The 15544-nt window shown below is 49.1% G+C and overlaps 4 protein-coding genes across 6 annotated transcripts in view; 2 read left to right on the top strand and 2 right to left on the bottom strand.

Annotated features, from left to right (window-relative positions):
• The window catches only part of LOC128268400 (failed axon connections), a 40312-nt gene extending 37102 nt beyond the window's left edge, over positions 1-3210 (top strand). Inside the window, exons 4-6 of one of the 2 annotated variants that reach the window (XM_053005476.1) lie at positions 397-534; positions 633-829; positions 916-3210. In XM_053005476.1, the coding sequence (XP_052861436.1) occupies positions 397-534; positions 633-829; positions 916-1093 (513 nt within the window). In that variant the 3' untranslated portion in view covers positions 1094-3210. Of the gene's footprint in view, positions 1-387; positions 535-632; positions 830-915 lie in introns of both variants that reach the window. The other variant, XM_053005475.1, reaches the window with a different exon arrangement.
• Positions 3211-6933: 3723 nt separating this feature from the next.
• Positions 6934-9849, bottom strand: LOC128267998 (vesicular inhibitory amino acid transporter). 2 transcript variants are annotated; one of them, XM_053004983.1, is made up of 4 exons: positions 9617-9849; positions 9359-9535; positions 9173-9296; positions 6934-8118 (listed from the first exon to the last, which is right to left on the bottom strand). In XM_053004983.1, exons 1-4 carry the CDS (start codon positions 9847-9849, stop codon positions 6934-6936), a joined length of 1719 nt encoding a protein of 572 aa, XP_052860943.1. The 2 variants fall into 2 exon arrangements, with proteins under 2 accessions (XP_052860943.1, XP_052860942.1); XM_053004982.1 differs by having other exon boundaries at positions 9359-9542; positions 9621-9849.
• A 1554-nt stretch (positions 9850-11403) lies between these two features.
• LOC128278562 (putative protein TPRXL) lies at positions 11404-12096 on the top strand. The gene has a single exon (XM_053017291.1). It carries the CDS (start codon positions 11404-11406, stop codon positions 12094-12096), a length of 693 nt encoding a protein of 230 aa, XP_052873251.1.
• Positions 12097-12103: 7 nt separating this feature from the next.
• On the bottom strand, positions 12104-15404 carry LOC128277676 (BSD domain-containing protein 1-A-like). The gene is made up of 5 exons (XM_053016171.1): positions 14982-15404; positions 14777-14909; positions 14095-14573; positions 13824-13981; positions 12104-13750 (listed from the first exon to the last, which is right to left on the bottom strand). The coding sequence occupies exons 1-5, from the start codon at positions 14996-14998 to the stop codon at positions 13137-13139; spliced, it is 1401 nt and encodes a 466-aa protein (XP_052872131.1). The 5' UTR covers positions 14999-15404; the 3' UTR covers positions 12104-13136.
• Between the last annotated feature and the right edge of the window lie 140 nt (positions 15405-15544).

The raw sequence follows: 15544 nt of genomic DNA, 5'->3' as shown, positions 1-15544 counted from the left end.
TTTGCAACGTATACGTTGTTGTTGTTGTTGTTGCTGCTGCTGTGGTTGTTGTTTTCCGTATCCATTGTCCATAGGCTTCCCATAAAAACCAGTCCCATCATAATCACACATTCGCGAAGAAATCAGCCCATTTCAAGAGGCGCGCTCTCCCCATTAGTGACCCTGAAGTACTCGTTTGCTCTGCATGTCTTGTGTTCGTAACATTCCTTACATCCCCCCCACAAAAAGGCTACATTCTCCGCGAGATAGGGCTTTGGCCAGCGAGAGTACCATTCGCTGGAAGAAAAAAGAAGAAAGAACCACCTCTTCATCAATAATCAAAACCCATACCACATGTAGTGTGCACCCGTTTGTTAATCGGAACCGTCCGTCCTCTAACGTCTCTAGTGTTTCCAGGGTGCTAAAAAGGTGAAAGCTCAAGGACTGGGCGTCCACAAGCCGGAGGAGATCGAGGAGTTTGGCCGCAAGGATCTGAAGGTGCTGTCCGAGCTGTTGGCCGACAAGCCGTTCTTCTTCGGTGACGAACCCACCACGGTAAGTGTTTGTGTGTAATGGATCGTTTGCCGCGATCGTTTCTTCCACGTCCAACTAACGGCTAATGGCTCTCCCCTTTTTTTCGCTGCGCTTTTCAGCTCGATTGTGTCGCATTCTCCGTCCTGGCGCAAATCCACTTCATTCTGGACGAGGTCAAATACGGGCTGAAGGAGTTCATGCAGGAGAACTGCCCCAACCTGGTTGGGCACGTTTCGCGGATCAAGGAGCGTTGCTTCCCCGACTGGGAGGACATCTGCACCAAGCTGGACCTGAACGCACACATCCCCAAGCCAGAGTAAGTGTCATGAGTGTATCCGGGTGGATGGCCAAAGTTGTAACGTTTTTGGTTTGATTTCTGTCTCTCTTTATCGCTGCGCTCAGGCCAGAAACCAAGGAAAACAAGGAAGGTGCCGATACGGAAAAGACCGCCGAGCAGGAGAAGAACGAGTCGGAAAAGGAGCTGGAGAAGGACAACTCGAACGAGAAGACCGAAAAGAAGGAGGAAAAATCCGAGAAAGTCGAAGAGAACAAAGAGAAAGAGGAGGCAGCAGCCAAATAAGCAGGGGCTAGCTCGTAAGGAGTCACATTTTCCACGCACCACGTTTTCACTACTCTAATTATTAGCTCGGGCGCGACAGCACGACGGGGCGTTGTGCGCCCCAGAACCTTCCTCCGAACCGTCGAAATTATCAATCATCATTTTACATACATATAGACACATTTTTGTAGAGAGAGAGAGAAAAAAAAAACAAATCCAACCAATCGAGAATCGGAAGAGAGCATAAGTAATGCGCGGAACTAATCGAAAATGTCAAGTCACCGAAACGCGGATCGGCGAACGGTACGCGCGGAGAAGGATTGATCGTGCGTCGTCGAAGGAGGAGGAATGTTTTGTTTTCCTCTGTGTAATGTTTATTCGATTGACGTAGCCGTTTTCGCGTCCCCCTTTTTTATATTGTCCAACTTTTCGAAACGCGCTGTAGACCGGCGCGATCCCACACACACACACATGCCACTCTCAGATAGCGATAAGGAAACGTTAGGAAGAAAGCGCACAATTACACGGAATCCATAGAACGGGGCAAGTGAAAGTGAAACTGCATCAAAGGAGGAGGAAAATGGAACGAATAATGGAACAACAAGCAAAAACCTCCCAAGAAAAAAGCAAAGCAAAAGAAACTGATGAGGAAAAAGAAAAGGCGAAGAGAGATAATTGAAGAATGTGCCAGCACTCGAGGATGGCGCCGAGAAGCGCGCAAAGCTATGTAAGAAATAAAGAATTAAAAAAGGATAAAACGCGGAAAGAGAGAAGCTACTAGTAGAGCGAGTCACGCGAGTGACACGAAGAGAAATAGAGGGAGAGTGAGCCAATGTGACGCGCCACCGCCGGTATCTGTTAGTTTTTGTTTGTTTGCTTGTTTGAACCATGATCAGCATCCCCCTGCCGCCCCCGGAATAGCATGATCCGGTGCGCCGCGCGGTTTTGGGAAGTTTTGCCGGAAACGAAAATGCGTGTACGGAAATGGCCACTGCCGCGAGCATTTCGCGTTTCGTGCGAAAGCTGCACCTCCACCTTCCCAGCAAACGAATCATTCGTACTATAATAATAAGTGAAGCAGTGAACGAGGAGAAGAAACAACACCCAAAATTACACGCACGAAAACACACAGACACACACACCACACCAACTGAGTATCGAATGAGGAAAGTGGCAAACAATGAGATAAGAGAGTGGCCGGCCAAGTGGAATGCGAAACAACAGTAGCAAAAACGGGGGGGCATATGGATATGGAGTAGTAGTTGGTGGTAGGAAACCAACCGAGTCGTGCGGAGGGCGAAACGATATTAAAAAGTCGGAAGGGAGCGAACAGAAACAGGAATGAAATATGCATACAATACTCAAAAACTTTTCATTTTTGTAAAGATTTTTTGCAGGCGTAACGATAAGTGTAGAGAATTCAAGAGGCAAAGATAGGTAAAAGGAAAACGAAAGAGAAAAGAGAAAAAACGAGAAACAATTACACACAAACAAAAAAAGAAAAATACAGTCAAATAAATGTTTCGGTTGTGTTCAGCAGGACAAGTTGAACAGCAAACGACGACATTGGATGATAACAATACAACAATTGCACGCGTGTACCCGACTGTGCGAAGAACGTCCGCCACAGCCACAGCAGGGTTTTGAGGGGTTTGTTAGAGGAATGACACAGAGCTCTATCGCGGGGTGTGTCGGGTGCACGTGCGTGTCACAGTGCTCCGGGTCGCGGAACATTGTCGTTCTGTGCGCGCTCCTGCTGGCGGCATTGCCGTTGATTTTCTTCTTTTCAACCGATCGAGGATGGCCAGGCCAACGACGTACGACCTCCGTGGTTAAGCTCTGATTGCTCTCTTAATCCCCTCATGACAGGACGTACTCAACTCCTCCGAGCTTCACGAAGTAGGCAATCGTTACAGAGAGAGAGAGAGAGACAGAGAGTAAGCTAGAGAAGTGCAAGAGACAGGCAGAGAGAAGGAAATGCACGGTTTGCTGCGTGCGCGTGTGGTAGTAATTGTATAATTGCTATTAAATATTTTTATATTTTTTGTCTTATATATTTTATATTTATAGTACTTTTATGCAACAAAACAAAATGAACGAAAAAGGTAATGTATAATAAAAATTGTCTCTCCCGTTTACCTTTTCTGTTGTTTTTTTTTACTCTGGTACAAATGAGACACGCACACCGAGAGAGAGATAGAGAGAGCGAGAGAGAGAAAGGCACGAAGAAAGCAAAAGGACGATGCAAAACAGGAGAAAGCTTAAAAGCATTGCCAAAGTAGTCGATGTTTCAATTTTTCACAATGTTCAACTGTTGCCATTTCCGGTTTCTCAATTTTTGCGGATCAGATCTGTATCAGTTGAGTAATAAAGTGTGATTGGGCCCCCCCCCCCCCCCCGCGCTGTCTCTCTCTCTCTCTCCCCCTTTCTCAACCACTCCATACTTTATTTTATTCAATTTCGTACGATTTGCTTTTCGGTTTCCTTATCCATTCGCTACCGTGTTTGTGAATTCAAGTGTGCACTGTAAGTAAACTGTACTACAAAACGCTGTGTTTGGTGCCCTTTAGTGTGGTCCACGTTTATCGCTTCCATTTGCCATCCGCTTGTTTTTCGTTCACTGGCCAGCAATCCTGTTTTGTAAATGTTGTAAGGACGCGAGAAGATGAGAAACAAACGTGTGACTGGGTGGGTTCTCGGAGCGAAGGTTAGGAACAAAGGCACAAAAGCTCAAACTGGAGCCGGACAGAGCGGGACTTAAGTAAAACGTAGAAGTGAACCGAGCATCAAAAGTACCGAACCGGGCAGATGGATGATGTTGTGCAATCCCACGGGGAATTTGTGAAACGTAGAAAAATCTATGGAAACCATGAAGGAAAAAAATCAAATCAAAACTCATTTTTCACCCGAACAGAGAGTTGAACAGGCTAGGCTTTTGAAGTTATTAAACAAAGCGAAAACGGGGGCAAAGAAGTGCAAAGAGCGAAAGGCACAAATAGAAAAACAAAAAAACAAACGAACGAACATGACAACACCCATCAAAGTAACGCAAACTTTAGATAAAAGCATACCATACCATTAAAAACCATACCATACATAAAACAAACAAAAATCACATACATTCATTTACTGCGTACATTAGGCGTAAACATTGATGAACATGAAATAAAGGAAAATACAAGAAATGAAAGGAAATAAATTGATATGAATGAACCACGACAACATAAACGCTTTTTTATTTGTTTGCTTTCTTTGTCGACACGTCTCATTTCTCGATGATCCGGTGGTTCAGAGGATCGGACTTCCTGGTGACGTATCTGATCAGCTTCCGTTTTCACTTCCCGTTGCTCCTCCGCTTCAGACGATCGGGCTTCCTGGTGACGTATCCGATTGGCGTCCCTTTGCGCGCCCGTTGGCAAAACTCGCGCCTCCTGAATTTCGCTCAAATTGCTTGAAAACTGTCCGAGTTTTGTGGAAATTCAACCAAATTTTGTATGGGAGCCCTCCTTTGTGAAGTGGGGAGGGGTTTCCAACATTCCAGAACCAGAATTTTAGGGGTTACCAGAACATTTCCTCTTCCCCAAGACAACTGCAACCTGCACAACTGTTATCGATTTGCTCGAAAACACCCAGAATTATGCTGAATTTTATGTTACAGAGGATAGGGTAGCGAGGGTAGCATCAGAGACTTGCATGCAATATTGCATGCAACATTGCACGCAACATTTGCTACGCAACGCTTGTGAAATATTTTGGTGCAGTGTTTTTTGCGTTTGGCGAATTGAAGTTTTGACGAATTTTTTTGACCGATTTTTCCGATTAAGATAAATGACCGCACGCGCTAGCAGCGCGTTACGGAAACCGCCAGAGGCATTGGAATAGCGCCAAGAAGTGGCGCAGCATGCGAAAACCGCTGCGTCGGCAGGTCGAGAAGAAAAGCGCGAGTAACGTTTTCCCAAATGTTTTTCCTGAAGCCTCCGACGGAAACGGAATTTGTTTGCTTGCTCTGGAAAAAATTAAAATGATTCAAAATTTCTTTCCATTTGTTGAGCATTCTGTGCTCCAAACGTTAAAACGGAACGCACTCGGGGTGGGTAGGTTTGAATTTAAAGTTAAATAACTGCTGTTTATTCGGACACCTATAATGTTTGTTGCTCTTAAATACATTAATTTGCAATAAGTACAGTGCGGGAGAGAGATTATTGCATAATAGTGGGGCACATTCAATATTGGAACGAAGCCACAAAACAACTAAACTGCTCTCACATGCTTACTGGCTTACTGCTCTAGAGTGGGCAACATTAACTGCGCGCGGTCACCTCTCTCGATCACACTATTATCCTTCAAGCACGTTTTCTCATAGATTGGAATAAAATGTTTCAATTTGTTTTTTTGTCTGCTAGTTGTGTCACTACTTGATGTACACTATCGTATTTATGCGGGCTCCTCGAAAACCGAACACGAAGGCCAACCCTTCAGGGGGTTCCGGAGCTTCAAAAGTTGGCGTTCCTTCGCTGTTTGGGTAAAACTCAACCGTTTGTTGGAAGACTTTCGCAAGATCGCCGAATGGTAAATATAAATAAAGGTTGGGGCGGTTGAGAGTACACCTAAATTTACTTCGCCGCTAAATGCAACGCGTCGCGTGTTTGGTTTTTGGAAGACTTCGGTCACTATATAGCCATCGGTGCGGATGCGCTTTAACAGTATTTATAATTATGTGTGTGTGTCGCATTGGAAGACGCATGGTAAACAGTTGCTTTACTTTCACAAGTTACAGACGCCATGAGTGGGTGCAGGAGATGCATCGCCTTCATTCGCCGTCGCCCAAGGGACCGGCGTTCGGTCCCTTCCCGAAGGCCTATCCTTGACCCACTCTTCGCGCCGTACTGCACCGTCAGACTGGGATGTGTTAATTGTCAACGATAATACGATTCTACGATAACCACTCGCCCGATCGCCATCTTGCTTATTGTCCGCGTTAGCACGTGCTATAATTGATTCAATTTAGTCATTCGCTGATATCGGAATCGCGGGAACTGTCGCCGTGAACTGCTGTGCGGCCCTTGAGATTCCGGAGCTACTACGACGATCGTAGCGAGATTGCTTTATTACAGTCACTCCCACAGTTCCACCGCTCTGTTCTGCGCTAATTCTACGTTCTGTTTGATTTCTCTTATTCATTTCCTAACTGACACAGTATGTATAATTAGCTCACTAGCTTAAATATGTTGTTTTGTTTTTGTTTGTTGGGAGCGTGTATTTTAATATTTGCATTTAGTTTGTAACCTTCTCCCTTCTTGTGGCGAATTTCTTTCATAGTTTTGTGTATATGTAATATGTATATGTTTGGAAGACTTGTTTTTCTTTCGCAGTTTCGAATGCTGTTTCGCACGTAACTTTTCTTCGGCTTCCGGTTAGCCCTAGTGCATCCGGTTCGACGGTGGATTATGTACTTTCTATAACAGTGACCGCCACGGGCTTGTTTGTTACCTTATTTAACTGTAATACCTTTCCATATACATCACCCCTCGCATGGGCCATTGGAAGACATCGGATAAACCGTTTTGCGTTTCGTGTTGTGTTTTTGTTTGGAAGACTTGTTTTCACCAGTTTGCAGTTTGGCTCTGTGCTGGAGAATCGGTGCAAGTTTCGCGGTGCTGTCTTTGGCGACATTGGCCCAGACCCACTGGCTCATCGGCGAAGAAAGGTGCGATAAAACAACGGCCGTCGGGTAGGATTGTGCCCGATCGACACCGACTTTGAGAAACAGACTAACAACAGACTGGAGTGTCCGCCGGGACACGGTACGAGATGATTATGAAGCATTGTTGAAGTAGCGGACTCTGAGCCAACTCAGCGGCTTAGAACGGCAATCCGATCTCGAATGCGTGGATCAGCGCGGTGCCGGAGTCGTAGATACCGACAACACAGAACAGCACGCCGAGAAAGATGATGAAGTAGTTGTACGCCCGCTGCTTCTGGTCCAACAGGTGGCCCTTCAGCTTCAGGTGGAAGTAGCAGGGCCAGATGAAGCTCAGCATCGTGCCGGTGAAGCTACCGATGAAGCCCATCAGAATTGAAAAGTGCGGTATGAAGATCGCCATCATGATCGTGCCAAGAATGACGGTCAACCGCCAGGCCAGTCCCCACACCTTCAGCTCCCCGTCCAGCTCCCAGACGACCGGGAAGATGGTTTTGGGGCGGCCGCGAAAGAACGCCCGCTCGAGCAGTTCGCACGCGGCAAAGAAGGGCAGCGGGTAGCTGAGGACCGCCTTGATCACCAGGCAAAAGTTGACCAGCCCCTTGAAGCCGGGCGAGTGCAGGTTGTTCGTGATGACCTGCTGCGTGTCGTTCTGGAATGTCAGAAAGCAGATGTAGCCGAACAGGGCCTTGAAGGCGGCGGCCGCTATGTGCGACCAATCGAGCATCCAGTTGAACTTGGACCGATCCTCCATGTTGCCCTCGAGCGTGGGCAGGAAGATTTGCGACGTGTAGGAGAAGACAATAACACCAAGTGAGATTGGAAAGTTCTCGAAGTCCATTCGCCACTTGACCTTACTCCAGCCCCAGTCGCCGATCTCCAGCAGGCAGTAACCGACGATGATGGCGTTGATCAGCAGGTGGGCCATGGTGCACCAGAACGACAGCAGCGAGACGTGGTGCAGCGACTTCAGGAACGCCAGCGGCAGCAGGAAAACCCCGCACAGCATCATCCAGGAGCGCGTGTCGAGGGCCCCGTCCGGAAAGGAGCCGGCCATCAGGTCGCCGCACACCACCACGTACAGGATGCAGGTCATCAGCAGCTCGATGATCTGCGCTATGCTGACGACGCGTGCCCCGATCCGCTTGCCGAAACACACCTTGGCGATCGCGACGTAGCTGTCCCGCACCCGCACCGGCTCGCCCGTCTGCGGGTCCGGCTCGTACAGGCACTGCACCAGGATCTTGCCGGTGTAGCAGCAGATGTGCGCGATCCCCACCATCGCGATGATCGCCCAGTAGCCACCGCGCAGCACCGCAAACGGTAGCGACACGATGAACATGCCCTAAAACGAGTCACAGGAAGAGTCGTATCAGATGCAGCGGCGAAAGTCGTGACAGTGCCCATTTGTGGCCTGCCAAAGAACCTTCCGAATGATCCTGCCAGCGCGGAAACTGGTTCCAAAGCTGATTGATTGTCTTCATTGTTTGAGCCGTTTCTTTTATTTTGCAAAGGATTTATGGATAGGCATTCGCGTTCGATTAGATAGTTGGCCATCAATAATTTCCAAAGCATACGTACCATACCCATAGATGGACCTGTGAATCTGTTTGTAATAAATAAGGGGAACGATCGTCTAATGTGGTTTGATGGTATGCATTTCAAAAACTCCATGTAAACTAGTTCCAGTTCCAGTTCGAGGCCAGAGTAGGATAAATTTTTACTTGTAGCATCCAATTCATATATCCTTCTCACAATAATTTCTACCAAATGGTTTGTTCCTTAGGTTTGTTTAGTGTTTTACAAATACATACCAACCATTCAAATTCATGGAAATAAATATTATATTTATTTGAACTCCGACACTTGAAGTCGAACTAAGGCAACAAATAATTAAGTAAAGCGTTATAAAACTTCAGGAAATAAGTTTCACTAGATGTTAATCATTTTGTTTCATAATCCTGTTAGTATGGGTCCATCGAGGCTGCCAAACACTTTCTCTGGAATTCTCCGAAAGAACCAGGACAGTGTTAAAGGGCAGAAATTAAGGACACCTTTTTCCCACCACGAAATGCACATATTCAGGCGAGATTCTGATCGAAGACGAACGGGGAAAGGATAATTGCCTTCGTTTGGGAACAATTCCGAAGCTTTTTCGTAATTCTTATCTATGCCTGAAATTAGCCAATAAGGATTGAGACTTGCGATCTCCGCTCGCGTATGTTTTCTCAATGCTTGTTCGACACTTACAAAATTTTAATGCTTTGCTCCAGTGTTTCAATGGACTGTTGCCTATTTGAAATGGACTTCGAAATCACTCCCGGGGGGTTGATGTTGGTTGAGAATTGAAAGCAAATTATATCTTAACTTAACCAAACCTAAGGCAGAATGACGCTCACCTGAATGGCGTTGGTCACGTTCCATGCCGCCTGATACTCGTTGATCTTGGCCCCACCGGGTGCCTCTCCTTCGCATCCGCCCGCAAACGTGCTGTCCGAGCCGAAGGACTGGACACTGCCCTGCCTGCCGGGGCATCGGGAATCGAGATTAAACGAGGTGCCGCGATATGCGTTTCCGATACTCACCTCGGAGGGTAGCCGCCCGCCTGGTACCCATTTTCGAAATCACCCTGATTGAAGCCCGTCTCCTGGTACTGGTTGGTCCCGCCTCCGGGTTGCTCCGAACTTCCGTCCTCCTGGTAGTACGCCTTCGGGTTCGTGAACGGGTTCAGCGGATTCATTTCCGTCGTTCCACCAGCATCACTCGCAACTGTAAAGACCGTCGAGGAAGTCATTAATGAAAGGCCGAGCGAGTTTTGTCCGTGCGAGGAAAACTCGGAACACCCACCATCCGAATCAGCAAAATGTACGTTCTGTGGCCTGGGCGGAACCTGTGGTGGTGACCGCACGCCACTACCGCCAGCACCAGGAGCACCGAAGCTGTCGCCCGCTGCCTCCTCGTAGCCGTTCTGCTTCTGCTTGGAAGGAACCGTTTGGCGTGCGGTTTGTAGGGCCACGTTCAGGATGTTCTTGACCGGAGGCAGCGGAACCGAGCGCAGGTTATTCAGGAAAGCCATCGCTGTCAACGCTGTGAGGTCTGCAGCACTGGACACTGGACTCCGCTTCAAAGAATCGGGCAAAGTGAGGGCTTTTTCGTGCTCCGAAAATGCGCCTTCTGGAAGACTTTGTAGTGATTTTTTTTATGGTAGACGCGACGCTTTACTGCTTGCGGCTTGTGTCCATGGCTTTAAACCTGTTGGGGGAGAGAGAGAGAGAGAAAGAGAAAAAAAACTTCATCACAATCAAGTTACAATGGGGAGTTTGGGGCATCTTGAGAGATCCTTGGCGAATGGATGGCGATTATTGATTTTCTAAGGTCCTCCTGTCACCAGCGTGTCGCCTCAACCTCGCTCACTTGCCGTCAATGGCGCTGGTTCGAGCAAAAAATGTGGTGCCTTCACGTGGTCACGTGCTGTGAAGGGTACCTGGAAAAAGGCCTTCAAGTACTTTTCGGAACACTCCTCAATTGGATTCGCAGCTTTCCACGGAGCATCCTTTTTGGCTTTTTTGTAATACGTAACACACCGACACACACGTACACGCACCAGATGGGGCTGACTCCTAAGTCGGGCTCCAAGTTGGGTCATACCTTTTCGAAACGATGCTAAAGAAGTGTCCTGCTCCTCGGTGCTGGCGCTGGCCGGTGCTGATGATGCTGCGAGTGCGAACTGGTGGAATCGAACGGCACCGAATTGGGGCTTATTTCAGGTGATTTCTGCTTCCGATGGGGCGAGATGAACGCACTACCCACTGCGGTGGCCTATCAGTGTGCCATTTCGGTGGAGAATGTGTGCGCTCGTCGAATTTTTCTCGCCAAACTAGCGAAGAGCACGGAGAGCACCCGAACCGTACGGCGAGCGAGCGGCAGGAGAGCGGAGAGCCTGCGAGAGCGAGCGAAAAGGACCCGTCTCCGGCAAAAGGATCCCCGTTGTGACAAGTAAACATTAGCCATATCCTGCTACTGACGGTGGCCGCGTGGTGCCCGATATGTCCAATGGCGGGGAGAGCAGGCGAATGGGAAAATTATAGAGGGCGCTCGGATTTACTGGTGATTTGAATCCCCTTCAAATACGATTCTAACGGTTTATTGGCCGAAAATGAGGCAACTCAATTCTCGATCCTAATCGTTAAGCAGTTGGCCACTGATTTCTTGCGGGAATGTCATGAGATTTCCTTGTTACAACCGGCGGGGGTTTCTTTTGGACCGCCATTACGCCATCTCGATTAGAACAGCCTCTTCGTTTGGCCTGTTTAATTTAGGCATATTTGCCCTAAAATTGAAAGCCAAAAAATCGTTTGTATGCACACTACAGCACCGAAAGCTCGAGAAGTGTCTCTTGCGGCGTCGGGTTCTGTTTACCCTTCAATATTCGAAGAAGACAACGGAATCCTCTGCCGTGGCCAGTCTCACACCGCTGGACCGGTTTTGGGTTTGGAGCCTTTATTTGCCCGAGACACACGCTAAATGGCAAATAAACAGCGCCGAGGCGCCTATATAAAACGGGCCCAGGGTCGTGCCCGTGCTGGTCAGTTGCTTTTCGGCCAACAACGTGATACGCGGCTGCGAAAGTATGAATAAAGTGATTCTGCTAACGTTTGTGGTGCTGTGTGTGGCCAGTTTCATCGGCTCCACTGCGGGAGCCCCGGGACGGAAGGGTGATTCGTCGGAAGAGTCGAGCGAACGGCGAGATGTGGAACGGGATCGGAAAAAGGATCGTAATCCGGCGGCAGGAGGCGAATCGAATGATGGTGGTAAACAACCGTCAGTGAAGGAGGGCGAAAAGCGGGACAAGGACAGTGTGTCTGCTTCCGGTGTGTCCGGTGAACGGAAGACAAAGCGCCCGCGACCTCCGCCAAGGAGGAGGTACAAGGGAAAGAACAGGAATCGATCGTCTACGACAACCAGCGCAACGAGCACCGGCTCTTCAACGACAACACCGACGACGCCAGCCGGTGCCAGTTCGACTACCGGAGCAGCCACGAGATCAGTTTCTTCGACCACCGTTGCTGTTTCTTCACCGACGACGACAACCCAAAGCACTACGTCCAGCTTGAGGTCTACAGCACTGTCCACACCGTCGACCGTTTCTACAACGGCCAGTCCTTCGTCGACCGGCCCACCAACAACTTCCACTGGAACATCCACCAGCGCTCCATCCTTTTCGACACCTTCCACTACCGGTGCTACAGGCAGCGGGCCGGTTTCGCCCACCGCAATTCGCTCATCCACTCTGTATCCCACCTTCACGACCACTCGCACTTAACTGGAATTGGTAATAAAATACGATTTACTTTATTTATCAAATTATTGTGACGACGGTTCGAACGAAAGCAACCGCTTCCAGTTGCCTTCCACCCCATTGGAGTTCGTACTTGTATTTGCTTTCGTCAGCCACGATCACGTTTTCACCAGAGATGTACACAACGGAACACGGAATTGGTAAGGAGAGAGAAAGAGAAGGAGATGGTTTGCGACGGAATAAACTAAAACTTAAACAAAAACATCCAACCATTGCTAGCATTCTACGTCTGATTTCCCGTATTTGTTTCACGATTGTTGCCAACCGATTCGTCGGTCGCGATCGGTGCTCTTTAAGTAGGTCAACCGGAAGGTGGCACTCTCTGACTGCGCGCCCGGGAAGGATGGAAGGGTACACTACTAATTCACACCCGATTCCGATTCGTTGCGTCGTTCCGTGCCTCCTGCGCTAACTGCGGTTAAAATTCGTTTTATGCAACGAACTCCTAGTGCCGAAAGAAGCAGCCACGGGCAGTTAAACACAGTTACACGTGTAGATAATTGTCTAGGATAAATGTTGTATAAAACTATACACGATTTAATGGGGCACCTTTGGACTTGGCGAAAGTTGCAGCTGTTGTCCGCGTGATCGTGATCAATAGTAGTTGGCGTGGCGCAAATTGAATGCCGGGTCGGCGATCAGAACTTTCTCTTCTCGCTACTTTCCCAAATTGAGGCTTACTTTGGTCGCCTTTGCCCTAATCTTAAACGTGCTTCGGAAATTGCGCCCACAAAATAAACAAATATAATGCTCACTGTCCGCCGCCCCTCAATTGCACAGAGTCATTTGTATCGAGTTCCCTGACGGCACTTGGAACCGTGTTAACATACCCGCGAAGGGAATAAAAAGGGGCCTTTACACCCGTGGGTCTTTCAGAACCTGAATCTGACCCATTCTCCGAACCGAAAAAAGAGCCAAAGCTATGCATGGAAAAGAAACAAAAGAACGAATTACGACCAATCGGCGCACTCGGCCAACTCGCGGCGCAGATCGATCGGTTCGTCTCATTCGAGCTCAAACTCCTTCTCCCAGCTTTCGTCCGAGTTCGAGGAGGACGCTTCCGCTTCCTTCGTGAAGTGGTTCTTGTCGATCTTCAGCTGATCCTTCTTCGCTCCACCCGAAGGTTGCCCAGCCGGACTGCCCTTTTTACCGCTGGCAGGCGCGCTCTTATTTACACTCTTTCCCGTTGCTCCGCCCGACGGCTTGTTTCCCTGTTGTTGCTTCTGCTGCTGTTGCTGCTTCTGTGTGTTCGCTTTGCTGGCCGTTGGCTGTTGGTTGCTGTTTGCTGTTTCCGGTTTGCCACCGGCCTTCGGTTGCGGTCCCTTGCCGTTGGGGTCCTTCTTTTGTGGCTTAGTCACACTACTGGCAGCAGGCGTTGTCTTCTGCGGTGTCCCCTCGATGTCGGACTGCACTAGCAGCGACTCGTCGACGAGCTCGAGCCGACCTACGCTGCTGGACATTGACTTTTCACGCTCCCGGATCTCCTGCTCGTACTCGTCCAGCAGTCGCGCCTGCTCCTCCTCCGACAGCTCGATGTTTGTGGCATCAAACTCGGGCACTTCCGCCCAGGCCATATCATCCGCCGCCGCCGGATATTGTCCTTCTTCTTCCGCAGGTTCTGGAAGGTGTGGAGCAAACATCGAAATAAGCACTTGACAGTGCAACGCAATGCATTGGCTGGTTACTTTTACCTTCCTCCTCTTCGATCGTGCGTCTTGGTTGGGCAGTTTGTACGATCGTTTTGCTCGGAGCCACCGTTTCCGCCGATGCAGCAGCCGCCTTTGCCTTCCGTTCGGCCATGTCCGCGTTCGCGATCGCATCTTCGAGCAGCGCTTTTTTGAACAGATACCTAAGAGAGGATCGTACCGTCACGGAGAATTGGGGAAGAATGACCATTCAAGCGGAAACCGGTATACACTTTACTCTCAGCGGGATCTTAGCAACTTTGCGGGTGCTACTTACCTCTTCCAAAACTCCATATGAGCCACTCGGCTCGGCACGAGTGCCACGTACTTGTCGTTCAGTATCGTACTGCTGGCCAAATGCTTGCCCAGCCGCGGCTCGGTAAACTGTTCTTGCTCCACCACCTCCATCCAGCGCTTGTACTTCTCGCGCAGCTCGTCGGCCGGTTCGTCCAGGTACGTGTCGTCTCGGGCCTGCAGCTCTGCCAGGTGCTTATGGAATCCGGTCAGCGTTACGGTGCCGTCCGCCGTTATCAATACCGCTTCCGTTTCTTCGTCATCCTCCAGAGACGGCACCAGTGCTTCCGTGACCTGGCCAAGGAAACTACTGAAACTTTTCTTCATCGCCCCGACGGTCGAGTCCGGTTCGCCCAGGCTGAGTGAACGACCGAGCGCTTCGGAAGCGCTGGTCGCTTCCGACTTTACGACCGTCGACAGTTCTGTTAGATCATTTTTGACCGCTTCCAGCACCGATGCTGACTGAAGATGGGCGAGAGATAATAGGACAACAAAAGTGGTCAAAGCGAGTGTGTTCGATTGTAGTATGCGCGCATCAACCTGCTCTTCGATAAGAGCGTGATAAGAGCAGTCGGAGGTGAATCATGTCCTTCTTGTAGCGGACACAGAAAAAAATAATGCGCTCGTCGCCATTAAGTCTTTCGTATCCTTTACGTCGTCAATACCTTAGTGCGCGCCGTATCGATCCAGGAGCCCCACCAGCTGGATGTTGTTGTGCTGCCACTCGGGCTCGCTTTGCCCTTTCCGCCCGGACTGATTGGTGTTGTATCTGGCGATCCGACCATTTCATCCGTCGCACTATGGGGGGAAAAATTAAATCGTTAACTCATATTGGTGACGAAATCGCGGCGCTTGTTTTGTTTTGCTCACCTTCTGGTGTCCGCCATATCGTTCGCTGGAGCTGTTTGCAGGTGTGTGAAGCACGTCCGAATGGGCGTTAATGATACCACGGAATGCAACAATGAAAGGGGGTTGTATTTTTTTTTGCTGGTAGGGTTACAACAAAACTGTTGCTCTACGGTACAACGGTCCCGTTGGCCAGAGGGGAGCTACGTTGGTGGATGTCCCCACGGCACGCTTTACATTTGCACGTAAGCAAATCACTGGTGACGATGTGAGCGAAAGTCTAACACATTGCTACTCCATCTGGCAGCCACGGTGGACAAACATATTCCAGTTCCGTTTACGTTGGCCCACAACAATCGATCGATCGACCGATGATGATGAAGGCATGCAGCACTTTCTACACTTTTACGCCACCACCAACATCGGAATATTCTGGAGATTTCTTTGCTGGCGACGTCGTGTATCCTTTCGATGTCTCGCGGTGCGCTGCGTGAGCAAAACTTTGTAAATAAAAGGCGCAGCAAACGGCACGGTGGAAGAATTTGGTTACTGTTTTTTTTCTATAGACACGCAAAATAAAGAACAAG

This window comes from Anopheles cruzii, chromosome 2 (assembly GCF_943734635.1).
Source record: "Anopheles cruzii chromosome 2, idAnoCruzAS_RS32_06, whole genome shotgun sequence".
Lineage (NCBI taxonomy): Eukaryota > Metazoa > Arthropoda > Insecta > Diptera > Culicidae > Anopheles > Anopheles cruzii.
Note: the sequence above shows the minus strand (reverse complement) of the source record. Positions and strands in the feature narration are given on the sequence as shown.

Excerpts from the sequence above, each read along its gene's own strand:
- LOC128267998 (XM_053004982.1), bottom strand. The coding sequence starts at position 9,849 with ATGGCTTTCCTGAATAACCTGCGCTCGGTTCCGCTGCCTCCGGTCAAG. Across the intron at positions 9,297-9,358 it reads GCGGGCGGCTACCCTCCGAG|GCAGGGCAGTGTCCAGTCCT; the intron begins GTGAGTATCGGA and ends ATGCCCCGGCAG. Across the intron at positions 8,119-9,172 it reads ACGTGACCAACGCCATTCAG|GGCATGTTCATCGTGTCGCT; the intron begins GTGAGCGTCATT and ends GACTCGTTTTAG.
- LOC128277676 (XM_053016171.1), bottom strand. Across the intron at positions 13,982-14,094 it reads CATATGGAGTTTTGGAAGAG|GTATCTGTTCAAAAAAGCGC; the intron begins GTAAGTAGCACC and ends ATCCTCTCTTAG. Across the intron at positions 13,751-13,823 it reads CACGATCGAAGAGGAGGAAG|AACCTGCGGAAGAAGAAGGA; the intron begins GTAAAAGTAACC and ends CACACCTTCCAG.
- LOC128278562 (XM_053017291.1), top strand. The coding sequence starts at position 11,404 with ATGAATAAAGTGATTCTGCTAACGTTTGTGGTGCTGTGTGTGGCCAGT.